Source organism: Struthio camelus, chromosome 25 (assembly GCF_040807025.1).
Source record: "Struthio camelus isolate bStrCam1 chromosome 25, bStrCam1.hap1, whole genome shotgun sequence".
NCBI classification, from domain to species: domain Eukaryota; kingdom Metazoa; phylum Chordata; class Aves; order Struthioniformes; family Struthionidae; genus Struthio; species Struthio camelus.
Window position 1 is genome coordinate 5537228 of NC_090966.1, and position 17623 is coordinate 5554850.

Here is a 17623-nt window from a genome sequence, read left to right on the forward strand (position 1 = left end):
GCACAAATACACAAGAGAGAAAGCAGTAATTGCTATTTGACTTCTAAAGTCATCTGTGCAAATTGTTGACTCCGAAAATGGAGATCTCTGGTATTATTACAAGCTGGGCTTAAAATATTCTTGGCTTAACTTAATAAGAGAGGAAAAACGAGTAATTAAAACTTATTAAGCACTGTACATTACTAAAGCAGTTTGGCACATGCAGCTACTGTTATCCTTGAAGATGGGAACTACTCATGTTCTATAAAGGAAAGTTAGAAGCAGATAAACTAGGGATTGCAATGGAAGACAGATATACAGGCAGAAAAAGAAGGATAAGGAAAAGCGTAAAGCTTGGTAACTGTTAGAAATACTCAATATATGGCACTGTCAGTAAACAGCCAGGTTCTGTATATGTCATAAATACCCAGAATTTCTATGTTGCACAGAATGTAACCTCAACCCAGACCATATAAACACTCAGCGCATGCCCTTCTTGTAAATCCTCAGCATATTCAGTAAAAGCGGCTGGGTACGTTCCTATAAACTTCCTCTGCAGGAAGTTTATATTTTATATTAGTTTATATATTATATATAAATAAAATATATATAAATATATATAAATATATATAAATATATATAAATATATAAATATATAAAATATATATAAATATATAAATATAAATATATATAATATAAATATATATAATATTTATAATTATAATATATATATTTATATAATATTTATATAATATATATAATATATTATATAATATATATAATATATAATATATAATATATATATATATAATATATATAATATATATAATATATATAATATATATAATATATTTATATAATATATATATTTATAATTATAATATATATAATATTTATATAAATATATAAAATATATATAAAATATATATAAATATATATAAATATATAGTTTATATATTTATATTTCTTATGAAGTTTCTTCATAAGAAATGCCTGTGCCATACTGAAAAGTTGTCTGACTGTTAGGCAGCATCAAGGTACACTGTTTTGCTGGATTGTACTTGGCACGCAGGCACTGCGGAGACAGGCGCTTTACAATGCAATACCTGTGTACCCAGATGGAGAAGGAACGAGAGATCTGATGGATGTGGAGTGGAGGGGATTAAGCTTTGCCTCCAATCTTCCTCCTGCACAGGCAGCTAGTGTGGGATAGAGAGTAGAAACCAGAAAAGGCGGTGGGCAGCTAGAATGATCAGATCAGGCATTTGCAAAGCCCACAGCAGTGACGATTGGGCCGTGCTGGATCCCAGGTGGAATTGCTCTCTTTGTGCTTAAAAATTAAGGTGAGATGGCAGCTGTGTGAGAGGACTGGCAATATGCAGAGCCATCCTGAAGATAACAGGTTGTCTGTCAATGTGAGGAGCTTATGTACATGTTGGACCACAGAGCTCCCACTAACGGAGAAATTAAACCTGTCTCCACACACCAGTCCCAGTGCTCTGATTACATTTACAGAGGTTGTGACCTGTATTCTGTCACCATGGAAACCTTGCATGCTGCCAGTGTACAGTCAGGTTGTTTCTGTGGGTGGCTGATATTTAAAGGTAGAGGCTATGGTGCTGTAATACCAGAAGCCAGGGCATCAAGTTTACGAGCAGCTGAGTGGCAAAATTCATTTCATTGCCTTTGACATCTTGTAATCTCAACTGGCAATTTCAGGAGACAGAGAGAAGGTGGTAGAGAAAGAAAAAAGAAAAAAGAGAAAAGGAAAGGAAAGGAAAGGAAAGGAAAGGAAAGGAAAGGAAAGGAAAAGGAAAGGAAAGGAAAGGAAAGGAAAGGAAAGGAAAGGAAAGGAAAGGAAAGGAAAAGGAAAGGAAAGGAAAGGAAAGGAAAGGAAAGGAAAGGAAAGGAAAGGAAAGGAAAGGAAAGGAAAGGGAAAAGAAAAGAGAGGAAGAGAAGAGAAGAGAAGAGAAGAGAAGAGAAGAGAAGAGAAGAGAAGAGAAGAGAAGAGAAGAGAAGAGAAGAGAAGAGAAGAGAATTCACTCATCTTTGTCAAGAAACTCCCATGCAAAGGGAAAGGAATGTGTGTATTGACCTTATGAAACACAGAACTTTTCTGGATATGATTCCATTCCCCCCTTCCAAAACAGGCTTTGCATGCAGTCCATGTCTCTCTCATGCCAAACACACTCTTGCTCCTTGTCCGCCTTCATGTTAAATAATTTTTTAATTTTCTTCTATATCTCTCTTGGAACTGAAGGTACCCTCGGTATAAGTCCCTGACACTCCCTGACTCAGGGGAGTCGCTTTGCAGATGGATGGGGTTCTTGGTCTCTAGCTGTCTGCGGAACTACACTTCCTCAAGTCCTGGCCCTGTGTCTCAGCAGTTTCATCTTCTCCTCGTCAGCTAACTTGCAGGATGTGCAATGCACATGGATGGAAATGGAAACTCCACCATGCTGCTATACAAGGGGAGTCCCCAATGGCACTGTTACAAATATCAACATAGAGAAAGAACATGAGCGGGAGAAGGAGTCTGGGGCCAGGACTGATGCTCAGCTCAGAGATGGTTGACAGTGGAGCTGACTACGATGTCAGCTTCTCATGCAGGCGACAGACACTACCTGACAGGCAACTACTTAGCTTCCAATTTTCTCTGGTATAAAACTATTCTGTTAAGCAATGGAAGGCAGTGCAGTGAAGGTAAATAGAACTGACACAGGACCCAGGCGCTGCTCTCTCTGCTCCTCTCGCAGACGTGATTCTCTGATCGTTTGGTGGAAGACAGAGGAGAGCTGGGAGCTGGGGACTAGCTGACGGTGGCAGGATGAAAGGAGATAAACTACAGCAGAAAGGCACTTGTGGTGACAAGGGCAGGTGGCTGGGAACTAGAGCAGTGCCCCACAGAACAGGAAGTTTGTAGCTAAAGCATTAGTTGGGAGCTGAGATGATATTGGTTCAGTTCCAGACTCTTCTTCAATTCTCTGTGTGATATCAGGTGGGTCAGTTAAAGTGAGGTTCCTCTCCCTGACCATAAGCTGCTGCAAGTTTAGTTTGCAGCTAGTGATCCAGGCTCCCTACTCAAACAGTGGAGAGAGAAAGCTGTCTCCAGAGAGGTCCATTTTAACAGAGGTAATACAAAGAAGAGCACCACCACGACTGTGGTTGTGCCAAGATGAGGGAGTTTCATGGATCTACCTAACCAGAAGCATGTGACAAAATGTGACTTGTGGCAAGGAGAGTTTAAAAGAGAACAACACACTCAAGAACTAGAAGCAGGGCACAGAGTGATAGGTAAAGGGCACTTTGTGGTGTCAGGAGTCAGGGATGCTTCCAAGGGGGCTGGATGGGCTGGGAACCAGCATATCTAGCTGTATTTTCCACTAGAGTCTCATCCCTGCATCCCTTAAGGTCCTACATCTTTGTTTCCCTCTCTTATCTCTTGCCTTATGCATGGACTATAAACCCTCCATAGGGCATCTCTTAGCCCTGCTTGCCTATCCCTGCAGAAATCTATGCTGTGAAAGGATTCAACAATGCTAGGGATGCTACAAAGAATAAGGGTTTGCATACCCGCTCAGGAGCCCCTGGAGCCAGCTCAATGTAAGAGATCCATTGTTTCAGCACCACAAGAATGATTACTGTGAGTGCTGCAGACAGAGGACCCAGAGCCATGACTAAGAGATCAGTTGGTTCAAGAGAACGTGAGAAAGAAAAGGCATCAGCTGGAATCCCAGATCAGCTTGCTCTGGGTTGGATAGCTGACCTTTGTAATGCTTTGATTTGAAATTGTAAACCCTTGTAATCCTGGTGGATTACATCTCCATATCCTTTAATGTGTGCATCCCCCAAAGCCATGCAAATGCAGAGTGAGAGAATGGGGCAGCACAGCAACACCACAGACATCCCGACTGGATGAAGGGGTACTTCTCCACTGCCCTCTTTTTCACCTTGAATAATCTCCATTTGCCCTGGGGTAGTAGTGGAGAAACAGAGGGTGGAGGTTAAAAGGAGGAGGTTGCAGAAGTTTAGAGAAGTGCAACACAAAGTAGTCGATAATTAGATCAGAGGAGATAAGAGGAAAGTAGAGGAGGAAAAGAGATTTTCAAACTTCTTACTGGTATAATTAGACAGATGGGCACTTAGCTGGCTAAGTTGTGCAGTTTGAATAACCACTCCAAAAGGCACACACCATTGTTTATACTAATCAGTGACTCAAAGGAAAGGCCAAACTTTTCACCACTTTACCACCATGCATTTTCAAGGCAAAATGAGGCCAGCCACACAGAGGCAGTGTGTCCGCCCCCTCCCCGTTCTAGGTCTGTTTGGAGCTGATGTGGGCATGAAGGAGAGGAAGCTCTGTCGTAGGAGTGATGCCTCTCTCTCTATTACCTGCATGCAGAGCCCAGTGTAATAAGGCTCCTTGCATAGATGCTCTTGTTGAGTGCCCATGTTAGGCAGGATGAAATATGTGTCACCATACTCTGTGCCTGTTCTCACATTTATATTGCATTAGCGCTTACTCACACCCACACCTACCTAATGATTTCTCTTGGCACACACCTGGGTGCTGCCTGCACGCCTGCACCCCTATACTGCTTCCTGTGGCAGGAAACTGATTTTGGCAGAGCACACAATCCCCGTTAGCTCAGGGCATTATCCAGTACTTATCAACCCCTGCCACTGTTGGTGGTCACCCTACTCTCCCTTCTATTTAGCACAGAGAGAGAGACATGTTGCCCTCTGACTATAATACAAACCACTTCCAATTCAACATCTGCCTTTTCCTGAGGTGGGAATCGCTAATTAGGAAAACTGAGCTCTTTTCTTTTCAAAGTACTGTTTCCGCTGTTTTCAATTAGACAATTCATAAGCTTGGAGTTAACCACATACTTAAGTGCTTTGCTGGAACAAGGCCAGAGTGCCCAGCACTTTGCAGAATTGAGCCCTTGGAGGATAACACATTGCAGTAGGACTCTCTAGGAGAGGACTCAGGTTTTAAACTTTTAAATGAATTGAGCTGGTTGGAAGGTGACTGGGTTGAAACTCAGAGGACAGAGGCTCTGCTCTTCATTCTTTCACTGGCTAGAGGGGTTGTTGGGCAAGACACTTCCTTCAGCCTCTGTTTCCTCTTTCACAAAATGGGGATCGTGATTTTGCACTCAAAAGGTTCTGAAATCTGCATATGAAGAGTGTAAGAGTTAGGCATTAGTGCAGTTAGTTCAAATGTGTCTCTAGGGTCTGACCATAAGAGCAGTTCTGTGATGTTTGAACCTGTCCCATACATAAAAGTGTTAAAAGCATCTGGCAGAAGGGGGCAACATAATAACATCTGCACAAATGCTTAGGGTATTTTTGAAGCCGAACTCTTTTGCATCTGCAAGTTTTATCCTTTAATTTCATAATTAATGAACTATAGTAACACTTTGCATTTATAGGTTGCAGCATTTTTCATTGGAAAATCTCAAAGCAGTTACAAACATTCATTGATTGCTTGACAAGCATGAAACGGAAGGGTGACTGTTTTACAAAATGACAGGAAAGACACATTCAAGCTCTTGATTTTAGGGAGTACTTCTGTCTTCCAGTTCTTTTAGCAGATAAGATCGCCAACTAACGGTAGCCATTTCTGTGTTTAATTAATAATGTAATGCATCCAATATCCAAGCTCGCAGATAATGGGCTTGTAATACAGTCTAACATGCCTCCCATATCATTAAGTTTAACTGTCACACTAAATACCAGATTGTCATGCTGTCCTGTCAGTTTTGTCTTTCTTTTTCATGAGTATGGAACAAGAGCAGCTGTGGGGAAGGGGAAGCTGAAGAGCTGAGATGATGCAGTGTGGCAGTAAAAAACCCTTGAGGGACAAAATCATGGCTTATTCACCATTATGATTTTGAAAGAACAGTGAGACAGCAAAGAGTTGCAGTCAGCCCCTGGTGCCATGTCCATCACATTGCAGGTCTGTTTCCAAGACTGACTGGATTTTTGTTGCTATTTTTAATGCAAAAAAAGAATGAGTTTTTTTCCAAGAAAAATGTTTGTTTTCTATAGAATTTTTTTTGTTCTGAAATAATGAAATACTCTCAATGTCCTGGAATGGAACATATTTTAACTTGCAAATGTTATTATGTAACATATTACATATGACAGAATCCCGGTACTTCATGTTCCTAATAATTTTTGTGAGCCCTACATTCCCCTCTCCATCCCTCAGCTGTTTCTCCCAGGATGTGCCATGGCCCATGAGGATGTACGCTCCTTGCCAAGACAGAGACTGTCAAGCACCACAGGAGAGGCAGCCTGAGTAATGATGCCATTCCACAGAGCCTAAAACACCCAAATTACTGCTTCCATGAAGCAGAACAACCAAAGTCCTTGGGGAAAATACCACAGATGAATATTTTGGTCTTAAGTAAACCTAGTTTGATTTTTTAATTTATACCAAAACAATCAGTTTCTTCAGGAAATTATTTCTGACCAAACCTATTGCTAGGCTGCTTGCAGTGCTAAGCTTCCATTCCCCAGACCTCTGGCTCTCATTTTTCTTCACAGAGATTTATAGTAATTTCTCCCATACCACTGATTTCTTCATAAGAGAAAAGATCACTTCAGGGACCTACCTCTGTCTCCAGCTACTCTGTTTAACACTTCCAAATATTCCTATTTATGAACTAACATCTGGGTCAGTCTACATAGCATAGTTTGAAAGCCATTAAGACAGATGCCTGCATTTCATTAAGCAAGATTTGATAAGGTAGGTAGGGTTACAGGGCAAGATTACTATGGGAATTCAGCGAGTTTAAACCTTCACTCCAGTTAATAAAATCAAACAATACATCATAAAAGTGTCTGGAAATTGGCTCAATAATTGAAATAGAACTGTGTGATGGATGGAGATTTATTGATGTTAATGCAGAAGCAGGCCTACATTAGAACATCATAGCTGAATCTCCTTTGAATCCAGACTCTTGAATCCAAATCTGTCTTTCCTGTTGGTTTTAGAGAGGAGATTCTTTTCCAGAATGAAGAAAACTTTGCAAGAATGGCTAGTCCAATTTGAAGCTGAAATTTCACTGAGCTTTCCATGAAATCTCAGGACCATCAAGTGTAATCATGTGATTGATGTTTACAGAGCTATATCTGAACTGGCTTTAAACTGAGCGTGGAGCTGTGGCAGCCTGGAGCTCAGTGCAGACAAGCCAACTAAGTAAAGCTAGTTTGGCAGCCTGTACCAAAGCCAGCGCTACATTACTATCTGTATTCCTGTTCACCAGAATCTAACATGCTGCCATCACCACTTTGCACAGCAATATAGGCATATTTTTCTCTGTTTGATGTAATCAGGGTTAAATTTAACCATTAGCCACCCAACATTTTTTCATCTTTCATGTTTATCCTGAACTGAAACATTGAAGAAACTCTCATGCCATGCCCTGTATGTCCACCAGGACCCTTCTCCAGCGCTGGTCTCTGCTTCCCCAATCCACTGCTTCTCAGATCATGTGGATTTTTGTCCTAAATCTTTGTTCTTTCTCAGAAGCAAAGAAGGTGGTATCCCCACACTAGAGAGCTCAGCTCAGTAGTGTTGTGTGCTGTCACCATGCTCAGAGCAAACCTGGATCCTCTCTCAGCCTTGATGGCAGCCCTTGGTCCTAGCTGTTTATAGGAAGTGTCCCCTCTGCAGCCTTAATGAAGTGTGTGGCAGTCCTCCTCATTAAGACTCAGTGTTGTCAATAAGAGAGTCATTAAAGTAGTTTGATGAGGACTGGGAGAAAGAGAAGAGGTGCTACAACACATCTACAGGGCAGAGGGCAGCTCCATCACACATTGTAACCAAACAGCAAGGGATCAATATCACCTTTGCATTAAACTAAAGCCCATCCGTCAGCCTGAGGAACAACAGCCTCCACAGAAGCTGAGCATACTGCTCATTTCTGGATTACCATCTTTGAAAGCCTTCCCTTTGCAGAGCTTCTTCCTTTCCTGATGCTGACCAGCTTTTGCAGGAAGCCTCGAAAATGCTGTCTCAAAGCTGTGTCCTGCCTAGCATGCCAGTGGTGTTATTCATTCCCCACATCCAGCTTTCAGCATCACAAATTTTCTGAGAACGTGCTGTTGGGAGAGGCTTCCTCCATGCTGTCATCACATGCTAACACCCCCCCCCCCCTCCACCACCACCACCACTGATAAGGCTGTGGATAAAAGACCATTCTCCCAGAGAAGGCACATGCCATCACCACAGGGGTGACATAGGAGTAAGTTGGACCAGCAGAGTCCAGCCATACTGAAGGTGAAATGATGTTCATGCCATGTGAAAAGCAATGCATGCCCAGTCCCCACTGCCACATGCCCGTACCTATGAGAGGATTACAGTGAGGGTCCACATGGCGAGGACAGGAGATGGATCTGGAGCCTGGACTGAGGCCTGGACTTGAACCTGTGCTCAACATACAGTGTAGACCTTGCCTAGCGTTACACAGGAAGAATGAAGCACAGGAGGAAATCTGGGCCTCCTCACTCCAGGGTGAACACGGTGAGCTTCCTTCCTCCCTCTCACCTAACAACTGCCCTGAAACTGCCTTTCATTTTCTGGGGTGGTGTGTGCAAAACGCTACTGTTGAAAACGGCAGTGTGGATCTCAGTAAACTGAACACTCGTCTGGGCATCAGCATTCCTGTTTATTTTCTCAGGATCTTCCCGTGAGAAGTTCTTCTTGTGTTTCTTCTTGTCCAGTCAGACTATAAACTCTTTTGGGGTTTTGTTATATGTGCTAGCAGAACATTTCAGTGAGGTCCTACTGTAATTAATGGGTTGGCATGATGAAAAACAGTTACAGCCTCTACTATCTAATGAATACATCTCAACACACCTGCTTGCTTCCAAGAAGCCTTAACAACAGAGAAAATGCAGTATGTCTGGAAGGTAAATGAATCCAGAGCCTGGCAGTCTAAACCAGGAGCAAGGTCCAGTCATTTAGTTTTGCTCTGGGACCAGATCTGTTTACCATAGCTCAGAGCTGCTGACTCCATTTTTGTTTCTCTTTGGCTTCAGAAATTGATGAACAGTAACCTGCACGCTCTTATGAAGCAGAGGCGCAGAATCAAATCATATGGACAAAAGAAGACCACTTAGCTTTAAGAAATGAAAGAGGCTTTGTAAGGGTTGAAATCAACCTTTAACTAAATGACTTAGTCACACCAAAAGACACATGAGCTGTTGGGCAATGAGAATGACATACACATGTAAACTCTGGGATTATAGCAGAGCATTAGCATGGCATAGCTGATCAGCAAACCAAGAGACATTATTCAAGCAGTCAGGTGCATTACCAGATTGGAGAATTGCCTTTTTCTGAATTGTTGGTCACTGTCAGAGGCAGCAAATCACACCCAGTGGCCCAACAATTTGACCTGGAATGGCAGGAGCTGTGATGCAGAAATGGATGAACTGGCATCTGTTCTGGAAAAGCAAGAATTAGAGTCTGCTCTGAACCGGCAGGAGCTACGGTACCAGGAAGGGAGGACAAAAGGGCAAGTCAGTGTACTATGCAAGGATATCAAACAAGATGAATTAAAGGGTCTGGAAAGGTACTTTCAGTGCTGCAGCACCAGACTAGATGAACAAATAATCTGATCCAGTTTAACAAATCCTATGATCCTCCACCTCCTCTGTGGAATGGGTGTCCCAGGGTCAGCGTGTGCCCGCGTGAGCATGCACACATCCTTATCTTATCTAATTACTAGAAGTTTCAGATTAATTTCAGTGCAGCTGCTTGAAAGGGCTGTTATCAGCTGGGGCTTTGTGGTTTAACCTTGTTACCCTTTTGTTGTTAACCTTTCCCAATGGCAGAGGGGAAGGCTGCGATGCTGATGCGCTGGAGGAGCTGGGAGGGAGCAGACGAGAACTCGAGAGCCTGCACCCCCTGGTTTTGTGCATTCAGCACCTATTCAGCCTGTGTGACAGCACAGCTGGCTGCTTACCTCTGCTGACAGGCGCTGGTACCCAGCCACACAGAACAGTCCGTAACAGGGACACATCTCCTGCCAACCTCTCCAGATCCTTTGATATTTCCGACAGAGCAGTAAAGGACTCTGACTCTCACATTTTACCTTGCATCGCTCAGCTCTTCTAAGGCTGCCCTGCTTTGTTTCCATAGCTACACCCAATCGCATCTGGCTTCCTGTGAAATTGGATTTCAAAACAAGACAAGCCTTCAAAGGAATTTGTCCATTTAACAGAATAGCATTAGGAGAGAGCCTGTCTGCTGAACTTAGGACCTAAAATGATTAAGGTGGGGCTTTTATCATGTAGGGAGGCAGCTTTACATCCATAGCCCGTAAAACTTGATGCTATATAACAATGACACAGTGGAACTTGTCAGTCCCTGCCAGCCTCCCCCATCTCCTTCCCAGATGACCACTAAACTAAATTTGTAACCTATTCACACATTCAAAAATGAAAGTGGCAAGAAAAAAAGCAGGGAAAAACAGGTCATTAGCCTGGGAATCAGTCTGCCTGGCTCTATCTGCCAGGGCTTGGCTGGGCTACTGCATTGTGCTGGGGTTTCAGGTAATAGCATCTACATCTCCGTGGCAGCTGAGGCTCTGTGCCTCAATGTTTCTCAGTAAAATGGATTTAATAAAAACAATACCTTCTACACAGTCAGCCTTATCTTAACAAAATCTTCATGTAGGGCCTGAGGGAAATATTCTAGGTGCTGAGTCCTGTTCCCAGCTCCCAGGGCCATGGGATAGATGTCTAAAGCACCTATGGTGCAACAGCACCAGCCTCCACACGGTCCTGTACTTTCAGTACCTCATGATGGCCTTAAGAGCTGTAGCAAAAGACCAAAAATCACAACTGCAATGTATCCCAGAAGTACAGCAGAAAAGATCTAGAGCTGTACTAATGGCATAAGTACTGCAAGAGCAGGAAATTTGCTGGGTGAAGTCCTCGTATGCTCTTAAGCAGTGATTACACCCAAAGCTGCAAAGGAAGGCAAACCAAAAGATCCACAAAACAAGTCCCTGCAGTTTGACATGAGGAAAAATTTATTCTAGACCTTAAATATGATAAATTGTTTAGTTCTTGAACAAGACTTAGTGACCAGCTATCTTCTAGTTCACTATTTGCACTGTTTTTTCAAACCGTTACATAAGCAGTTGCTACAGAAAAGCAGAGAGATGTGAGATGATCCTTTTCTTTGCAGTTGCATGAACATTTTTTCCTTTGAGATTTGCATTGATCAGGCTTCATTGATCTTTCTGGCATATCTGAAGGCAGTTTCTTCAGTTTAAGGGACCTAGTTCGTTTCCTTATAAACTCATTTTTAAAGTTAGTCTCAGAAAGCAGCTGCTTTTTATTTTCGGGCTGTAATGAACGGACTAGGAATTTTACACAGAAACATTTAAATATTTACACCTAAACACCTCCAGGTGAGAACACATGCTACCGTTTCTTGCATACAATCAGAACCACTCAAATGTGTTGGGGGCCTTATGCAGCTAACAGAGATTCAAATTTTGTCCCCCTAGGAGACTGTCAATTTTCTCAGTCCTGACCTTACACATAATGGGAAAGACAATAGCTTTCAAGCAAGCCCACCTTCCATGTGAGGCCTTCTGAACTGCAGCAACATTTTCTGTGCTCTAAGGCCCTTGCATCCAGTGCCACTGAGAAGCAATTTCTTGTACATGGAGTCCTCAAATCAAGAATATGCTGCAGCTCTGTTGTCAGGGAGCGTAAGCCTGCCCAGCAGGATACAAGACAAAGGGCGAAGGACAGACACTGAGTGAACTTTACACTCAAAATAGGAAACTTGTAAGGTCTAGGGCGGTAATGTCAGACCTGAAGTCTATCTCCAGGTTATTGTGAAATTACATGCATGTACAGAAAGCAGCCAAGTGACAAATCGGAAGTGGTGGTAGGCTGCTCTCCACAGATCTAGAGAGCAATGAAGTCTCCCTGAGTGTGAGCTAAAGCAAAATGTCTTCTCCTCTTTGTGACTAAACCCCAAATGGGAGCTGCCACTTCAGCTTTACTACTCTGAGAGACTCACTGTGCAGAAAGCAGTGTGCAACACCACTTTTCCCATTGTGTACACTAAACACACTTATGGTCATGGTACCTTCACTTCTCCTTTAAAACCATCCCTTCTTGACAAGTGTGATTTACCATGGTGCTGCTCCCATGCATAAAAGTGCATGTTTCAATTTAAAAGTAATAAAAGTACTTTGCAGCTGCTTTTGGGGTTTTCCCCTTTCACTCTGCTGTCTCCAGTGGAGCCAACACACTAGAACTGCAGGCACACATGCCCCAAACCAAAAAACAAAGCACTGCACTTCATCTTACACCTGTTCTTTATCTGATTTGTACTGATCAACTAAAAGCACAATACAGTCTTTTTCCTTTTTTGCAACCATGTGTCTCAGAAAGTAGGTCACAAATCATGTTACCAGCTTATAGCATACGGTGGAGCATCTATCTGATAAACTTCCATAGCTCCCATACCTGTGCATTTCCCAGTGAAGCTTTTACATCACATCTCCAGGGTAGACCTCAAGCACACATTGTCTTGACTGAACCAAGCAAGAAGCTTGGAGCAAAGCTGGATCCTGTTCCAGGTTTCCTACATTGATGGCTGCCCAATAGCTAAGCCTTATTCCTTCCAGGTGATGCACCTGGAGAGCTGTAAGAATCTGATTCTGCAATTATTTAGAAATACACTCAGCCTCAAAACATGGCATTGTCCCACTGAAGCCAGTGAGACCATAGTGAAGTGTTTGTGTATCCCGGTCTTTGGGGGCTGGGAGCCCAATGCACTCTTTTTTTTCTCTTCCCCCAGAGATTTTGCTTTTCCAGCCTGTGATAACTACTGTGGCAGGCTGGTTTGCCCAGAGCAGCAGGTCAGGAAAGCATCAAGAGAAGCGGTTTTAAGGAGTTTCCTTCTCTGACAGTTCGGAGTGTCCCTACCTCATGACACTATGATACACCTTGGTATACAGTGAGATCCCAGTTTCAGCCCTGCTTCTGCACTATCAGGAGCTTGTATTTTGCCCCTGGCGAAAACAGCAAGCATGAATTTTAGTGAAGCTGTGTGGTTTTGTGCCCGTGGTCAACACAGCCTGATTGCTTTCTTTTTTTGTCATCTCCAACATTTGCTAGGTTAGGAAAATATAATTAAAAAATCATATGTCATGCATAGAATGTCAGAAAAGTAAAAGTGGCAGAAAAACATTATCCATGTACTATAATCATAAATACTTTTTTGATACTACTGAAGGATAGTGGGACACTGTGCAAAGTAAGGACTGGATCATGTACACTTAATCCTTGGGGAATCTCAGGTTAGCCCTTGGAATCATTGGTGAGCTTCAGATAAGGAAGACTGTCTTTGAATTTGTCAGGATTGAGCCTAAAATTTGGGAATGCAAGGACTGAAAACAATTGTGATATCCTCATAGCCTGGTCAGCCTGTGCTAATTCATTTATATAGGAGGGAAGCAGATGTAAGACTGTGGGTTAATCTAATGCAATGCCATTTTTGTTTTGTAGAGTGCGGTTTGCATTTATTGCCTATCATAAAGCAAGTTAAAGTGTGCAACCTTGCTCTTCTGCCGGGCAAGATGTAGAAATATGAATGGTCATTACAATCTAGCTCCCTTCCTAAGCAGGATGCAGGAAGAGGGGAAGTTTTATTGCAGATGAGCCAAGTACCGCTCTCTTCCCCTGCACATTAGAGGAAGGAGCATGCCTTTGCCTGGACCAGATCCAACCCCCAGCTCATCTTGTGCTAGGAACAGGCACTGGAAGTTAAATATATGGCCACACATACTCACCGAGCTCATGGGTCTCCTCTACCAGCAGGTGTACAGAATTATGTGATAATGAAGGAGAAACATGCCTAAGTGCCACCTGATTTAAATGCTAATGCAGGGAGCATTGTTTCAGCTGTGTTGCTCTGGGGGCTGGTATCAGGCACATCTGCAGGTTGTTGGCTAGAGCCCAGTGGCCCGGGGGGAATACCGAGGTGTTGGTCCTGGTGCGTCCTGGGCACTTTGGCACCTTGTTCCTCCCTGCAAGGCCGCGGCAAGGGGGCTGGGGCCGCTGCCGGAGGAGGCAGCCGAGCCCCGGTTCCTCCTACCTTCCCCGGGGCATCCCCGCCTCCCCGCTTCCTCCTGCACTCAGCCCTGCCTGGGGACAGGGACGTGAGCAGGAGCGGCAGGTTTGACTCCTGTGGAGAGAAGGTGGCAGTAGCATGATCCCAGAGGAGATTCAGAGACTCCTTGAAGGTAACCACAGCTTCCTTCTTGCTCCCCCTCTGCCTAACTGGGAAAAGCTACAGTTGCAGGGGAAGAGGCTCAAGGACTATTTGGATGTGGCTGTGCTGAGCCAGAGAGGGGAGTAGGAGGGGGGGAACTATGGAGGCTGAAGCTGTGGTGTCTGGGTGCTCAGGTTATGTATGTCTTCTGCACCCCTAACTGTAGGGAGCAGAGCTGCCTGTTCTGGCACTCTTGAGAGTGTCCTTGTGTTGCCCCTGGTGGGTAAGGTGGGTCTGTGGTGACGTTCTGTGATTTGGGATGGGGAAGCTCTCTGGTGATCCCGAAGCCTGTGTGTCAGGGGAGAAAAGTGTGTGAGAGACCTTGGGGGGGGGGCAGGGGTATGGTCAGAAGCTGTCTCTACTGGGGGCTCTCAGGTAAGGCATTGAGTGACTCCACTGGTCAGTGCCCTTGCAGTGGGACAGGGGAGCTGGTACAAAGGGTGGAAGAAGCTTGTGTGCTATAGTGAACCCTCTAAGCAAACTTTGTTGTGGCTCTGACAGAGGTGTCTCTTGGCCTTAGATGTTGTGTTAAATGTGTTGTGCCACGCTAGAGGATGCAGTGAGCAAGCTGGCCCTATGGGGATAAATCCTCAGGGAAGCTTCAATGCCAGTGAAATGGGGGTGTAGAGCTGGTTTTGAGCCCAGCTTCTGCTTGATAATGTGATCTGCTGAGGTCTCAGCATCTCAGTGACTGAACTACACTTACAGTTGACAGCATTTACTTCTGTATGTCTAAGATGGCATATGTGAGGCTTTTGAAATTGATTTTCCTGGGTTTCTTAGCAAACTTGAATTCTTGCACTTCTTGTTAAGATGGTGGGTCAGCCAAGCAGAAACAATGCCAGACTCCTCTGTATGGAATTAGTTCATGTTGTGAAGCACACTTTCAAGGACTTTGTGGCTATTGCTGTCCCCATCACCATGGTATGGTACAGCAGGCAAAGGCTTGGTGAGAGAATTGCCACGTGCAGGTGACTGTATTAGTCCCAGAGAGGGTATAAGTTACTCCTGTGAGTTCAGCCTAGTGCACGTTATCCCTGACTCTCACTGTCGGCCCTTCAGGGGATGCTACGAACCTGGGACTTCAAGGCTGTTTTTGTTTTAGGAGTCTGGCTTGTGTTTTATTTAGTTTCTTAAACAGTCAAGTTAAAAGCTGTTGGAGCTCTGAGTTCCCTTTCTGCTGTGACTGAATGATCACTTGGTGTGTCCTTGCGGGAAGAATTCACACAAACAAAAAGGGAAGTTGCTTGCAGAGTTGGTAGTTTTACTCTACAGTACTGTTTTCCTCTCCACGCTCAAGTCTGTTCATGTGATGACTTCCTCCTCTGCTAATTCTCTCTAACCTCACCATAAATAAAATGTGATAGCAGTGTTGCAGGCTAGCACAGTGGTGTTAGCCCTTTGCTGAGCAGCCCATGCTGCTGACACATCCTGCTACCTCAGGTGTGGGTGGTGGGGAAAGAGTTGTTGGCAGGTTGCTGCTTGCCACTCGGAGTGGTTGTGTTTGAGCCTGGCCCAGCCAGCCTTGAGGTTTGGTGACCTCTCATTTCCTGTCGAGATGGCTTCTGACAGCTTGGAGCAGTAGCCCCTTTCACGCTGAGCCTTGGGATAACTTCCAGTCCTGGAATCTCTCAGTTTGAGAGAGAGTGCAGCCTCCAAGCCCATCAAAGCTCACTTCCAAATGCTTTGTGTCTTCCCCCAGATGTAGGTGTAAATTTTCTCCTGTGTTTTTTAATCGTGGGGGCTTCAGTGAAGTTCACCCTTTCACATTTTTGATGTGCAGCACTTTATTGTTTCAGTGCTGACACTTTTGTAAACAACTCATTTTTGCACCTGCCACCTTCCTTTAACTTAGATTATTTTCTTGTTAACTGACTGTTTTTAATTGAAGGTTTCAGATCTCCTTCTAAAGCACAGCCTTTGTTTGCTGACAAGTATAGCAGGCTATGAATGGAGATTAATTGTGTGTCACATCTCTGTATCAAACTTGCTGTGTCTTAACAATTTGTACAGTCTTGAGGCCTTCCAGAGGCTAAGGAGTTTTCTAGCTATGGTGACTAGAAATGAAGGGGCTTAAGCTATTTCTGTGGTTGCCAACTACATTATCATAGGAATTCTTTTACTTAGAATAATCACAAATGGGAGTAAGCCTGTACTGATGTACAGGCAATAACATTTGTTTCCACATATTAAAGTTTGGCCCATACTACAGGACTGTACACAAGAGGCACAGGAACAGCAAGTGAAGGGCTTCCTAGTAACAGTTGTGTCATCACTAGTGACATCTCTGAGGCTGCAGCAGTTGAAAACCAATGCACTCTGCATATTGCCTCTATATAGCAATCCTGCAATGCTTATGAATAGGTAGCTGATGTGTCTTAGATGTGACTAAGCCACGTTGTATTACTTTAAGCTTCATGTTGCAAATAGGTGAACCAGTTTCTCATTAAAGCTATGTAGTAAATTAATTGCACAGGGTTTCACTTTTGGTTCAAACAGGTTCCTTTTAAAAGTACTTTGGCTAAGGGTGTTTTGTGTGTGTTTAGCGCAGATTTCTTCTGAAGGCTGAAACAATGTTTCTCAAAAAACAAAAACCCTGATAAAAATAGGGTTTCTGTTATCCTTTTGCAGAAGCAAAAGCAGTCTGGCAATGTGATTGCTTTGCCTTAGCCTGCTCTGCCTGATCCCCTTCAAGCCAGCTGGTGGGTCTGGAAAGTTGTTTTCTTGCTGGAGCTTGGGCAGTGGAGAGGTCAGAGCAGGTGCTGCACTGGAAGACTGGTTGCACCTGTGAAGCACAACAAAGCTGGCAGTTGCTAATTTCAAGACAAGCAGCCTTAATGCTGTTTTAAAAACAACAAAATGCTCTGTTTTGTAAAAGTGGGTAAGCTATAGTCAACCCTGGAATAGCTTGGCTAGTCTCTCCAGAGTGTAAAATACTAAAGAAGTCAGAGTTAAGACTTAGAGTTGAAAGTTGAAGAAGGTGGTCTTGGCTCTTGCCTCTTGTTGCATGAGGGAGAATGTCCTCTTCAGTCCATTGCGGGAGGATGGCTGAAACCAGCCACAGGCCTTGGGGCTTTCTGACCCTTTCCCACAAAAGCAAGAGGGCTCATCTTAAATGTTGGTTCACAATTAAATCATTCTTCTGAAATGAGCTTGCAGAAGTGTCAAGAAACTGTGTGATAGCTCATAGCTTTTATTTTCCCCAAGTGAGATGGGGGATGATATAACTGGCATTCCAAACCCCTAGCTGTTTTGGGACCCATCCTGGAGACCTCAAATAATGGCATGGAAGCTCAAGGTATCCAATACCCTTTTTGT

At 43.7% G+C, this 17623-nt stretch overlaps 1 protein-coding gene across 2 annotated transcripts in view; it reads left to right on the top strand.

The window, feature by feature from the left end:
- Nucleotides 1-14149: 14149 nt before the first annotated feature.
- Nucleotides 14150-17623, top strand: part of SKAP1 (src kinase associated phosphoprotein 1) — a 164370-nt gene continuing 160896 nt past the window's right edge. For both annotated transcript variants that reach the window (XM_068918812.1, XM_068918813.1), the window contains exon 1: nucleotides 14150-14276. In XM_068918812.1, the coding sequence (XP_068774913.1) occupies nucleotides 14243-14276 (34 nt within the window). In that variant the 5' untranslated portion in view covers nucleotides 14150-14242. The remainder of the gene's footprint in view (nucleotides 14277-17623) is intronic.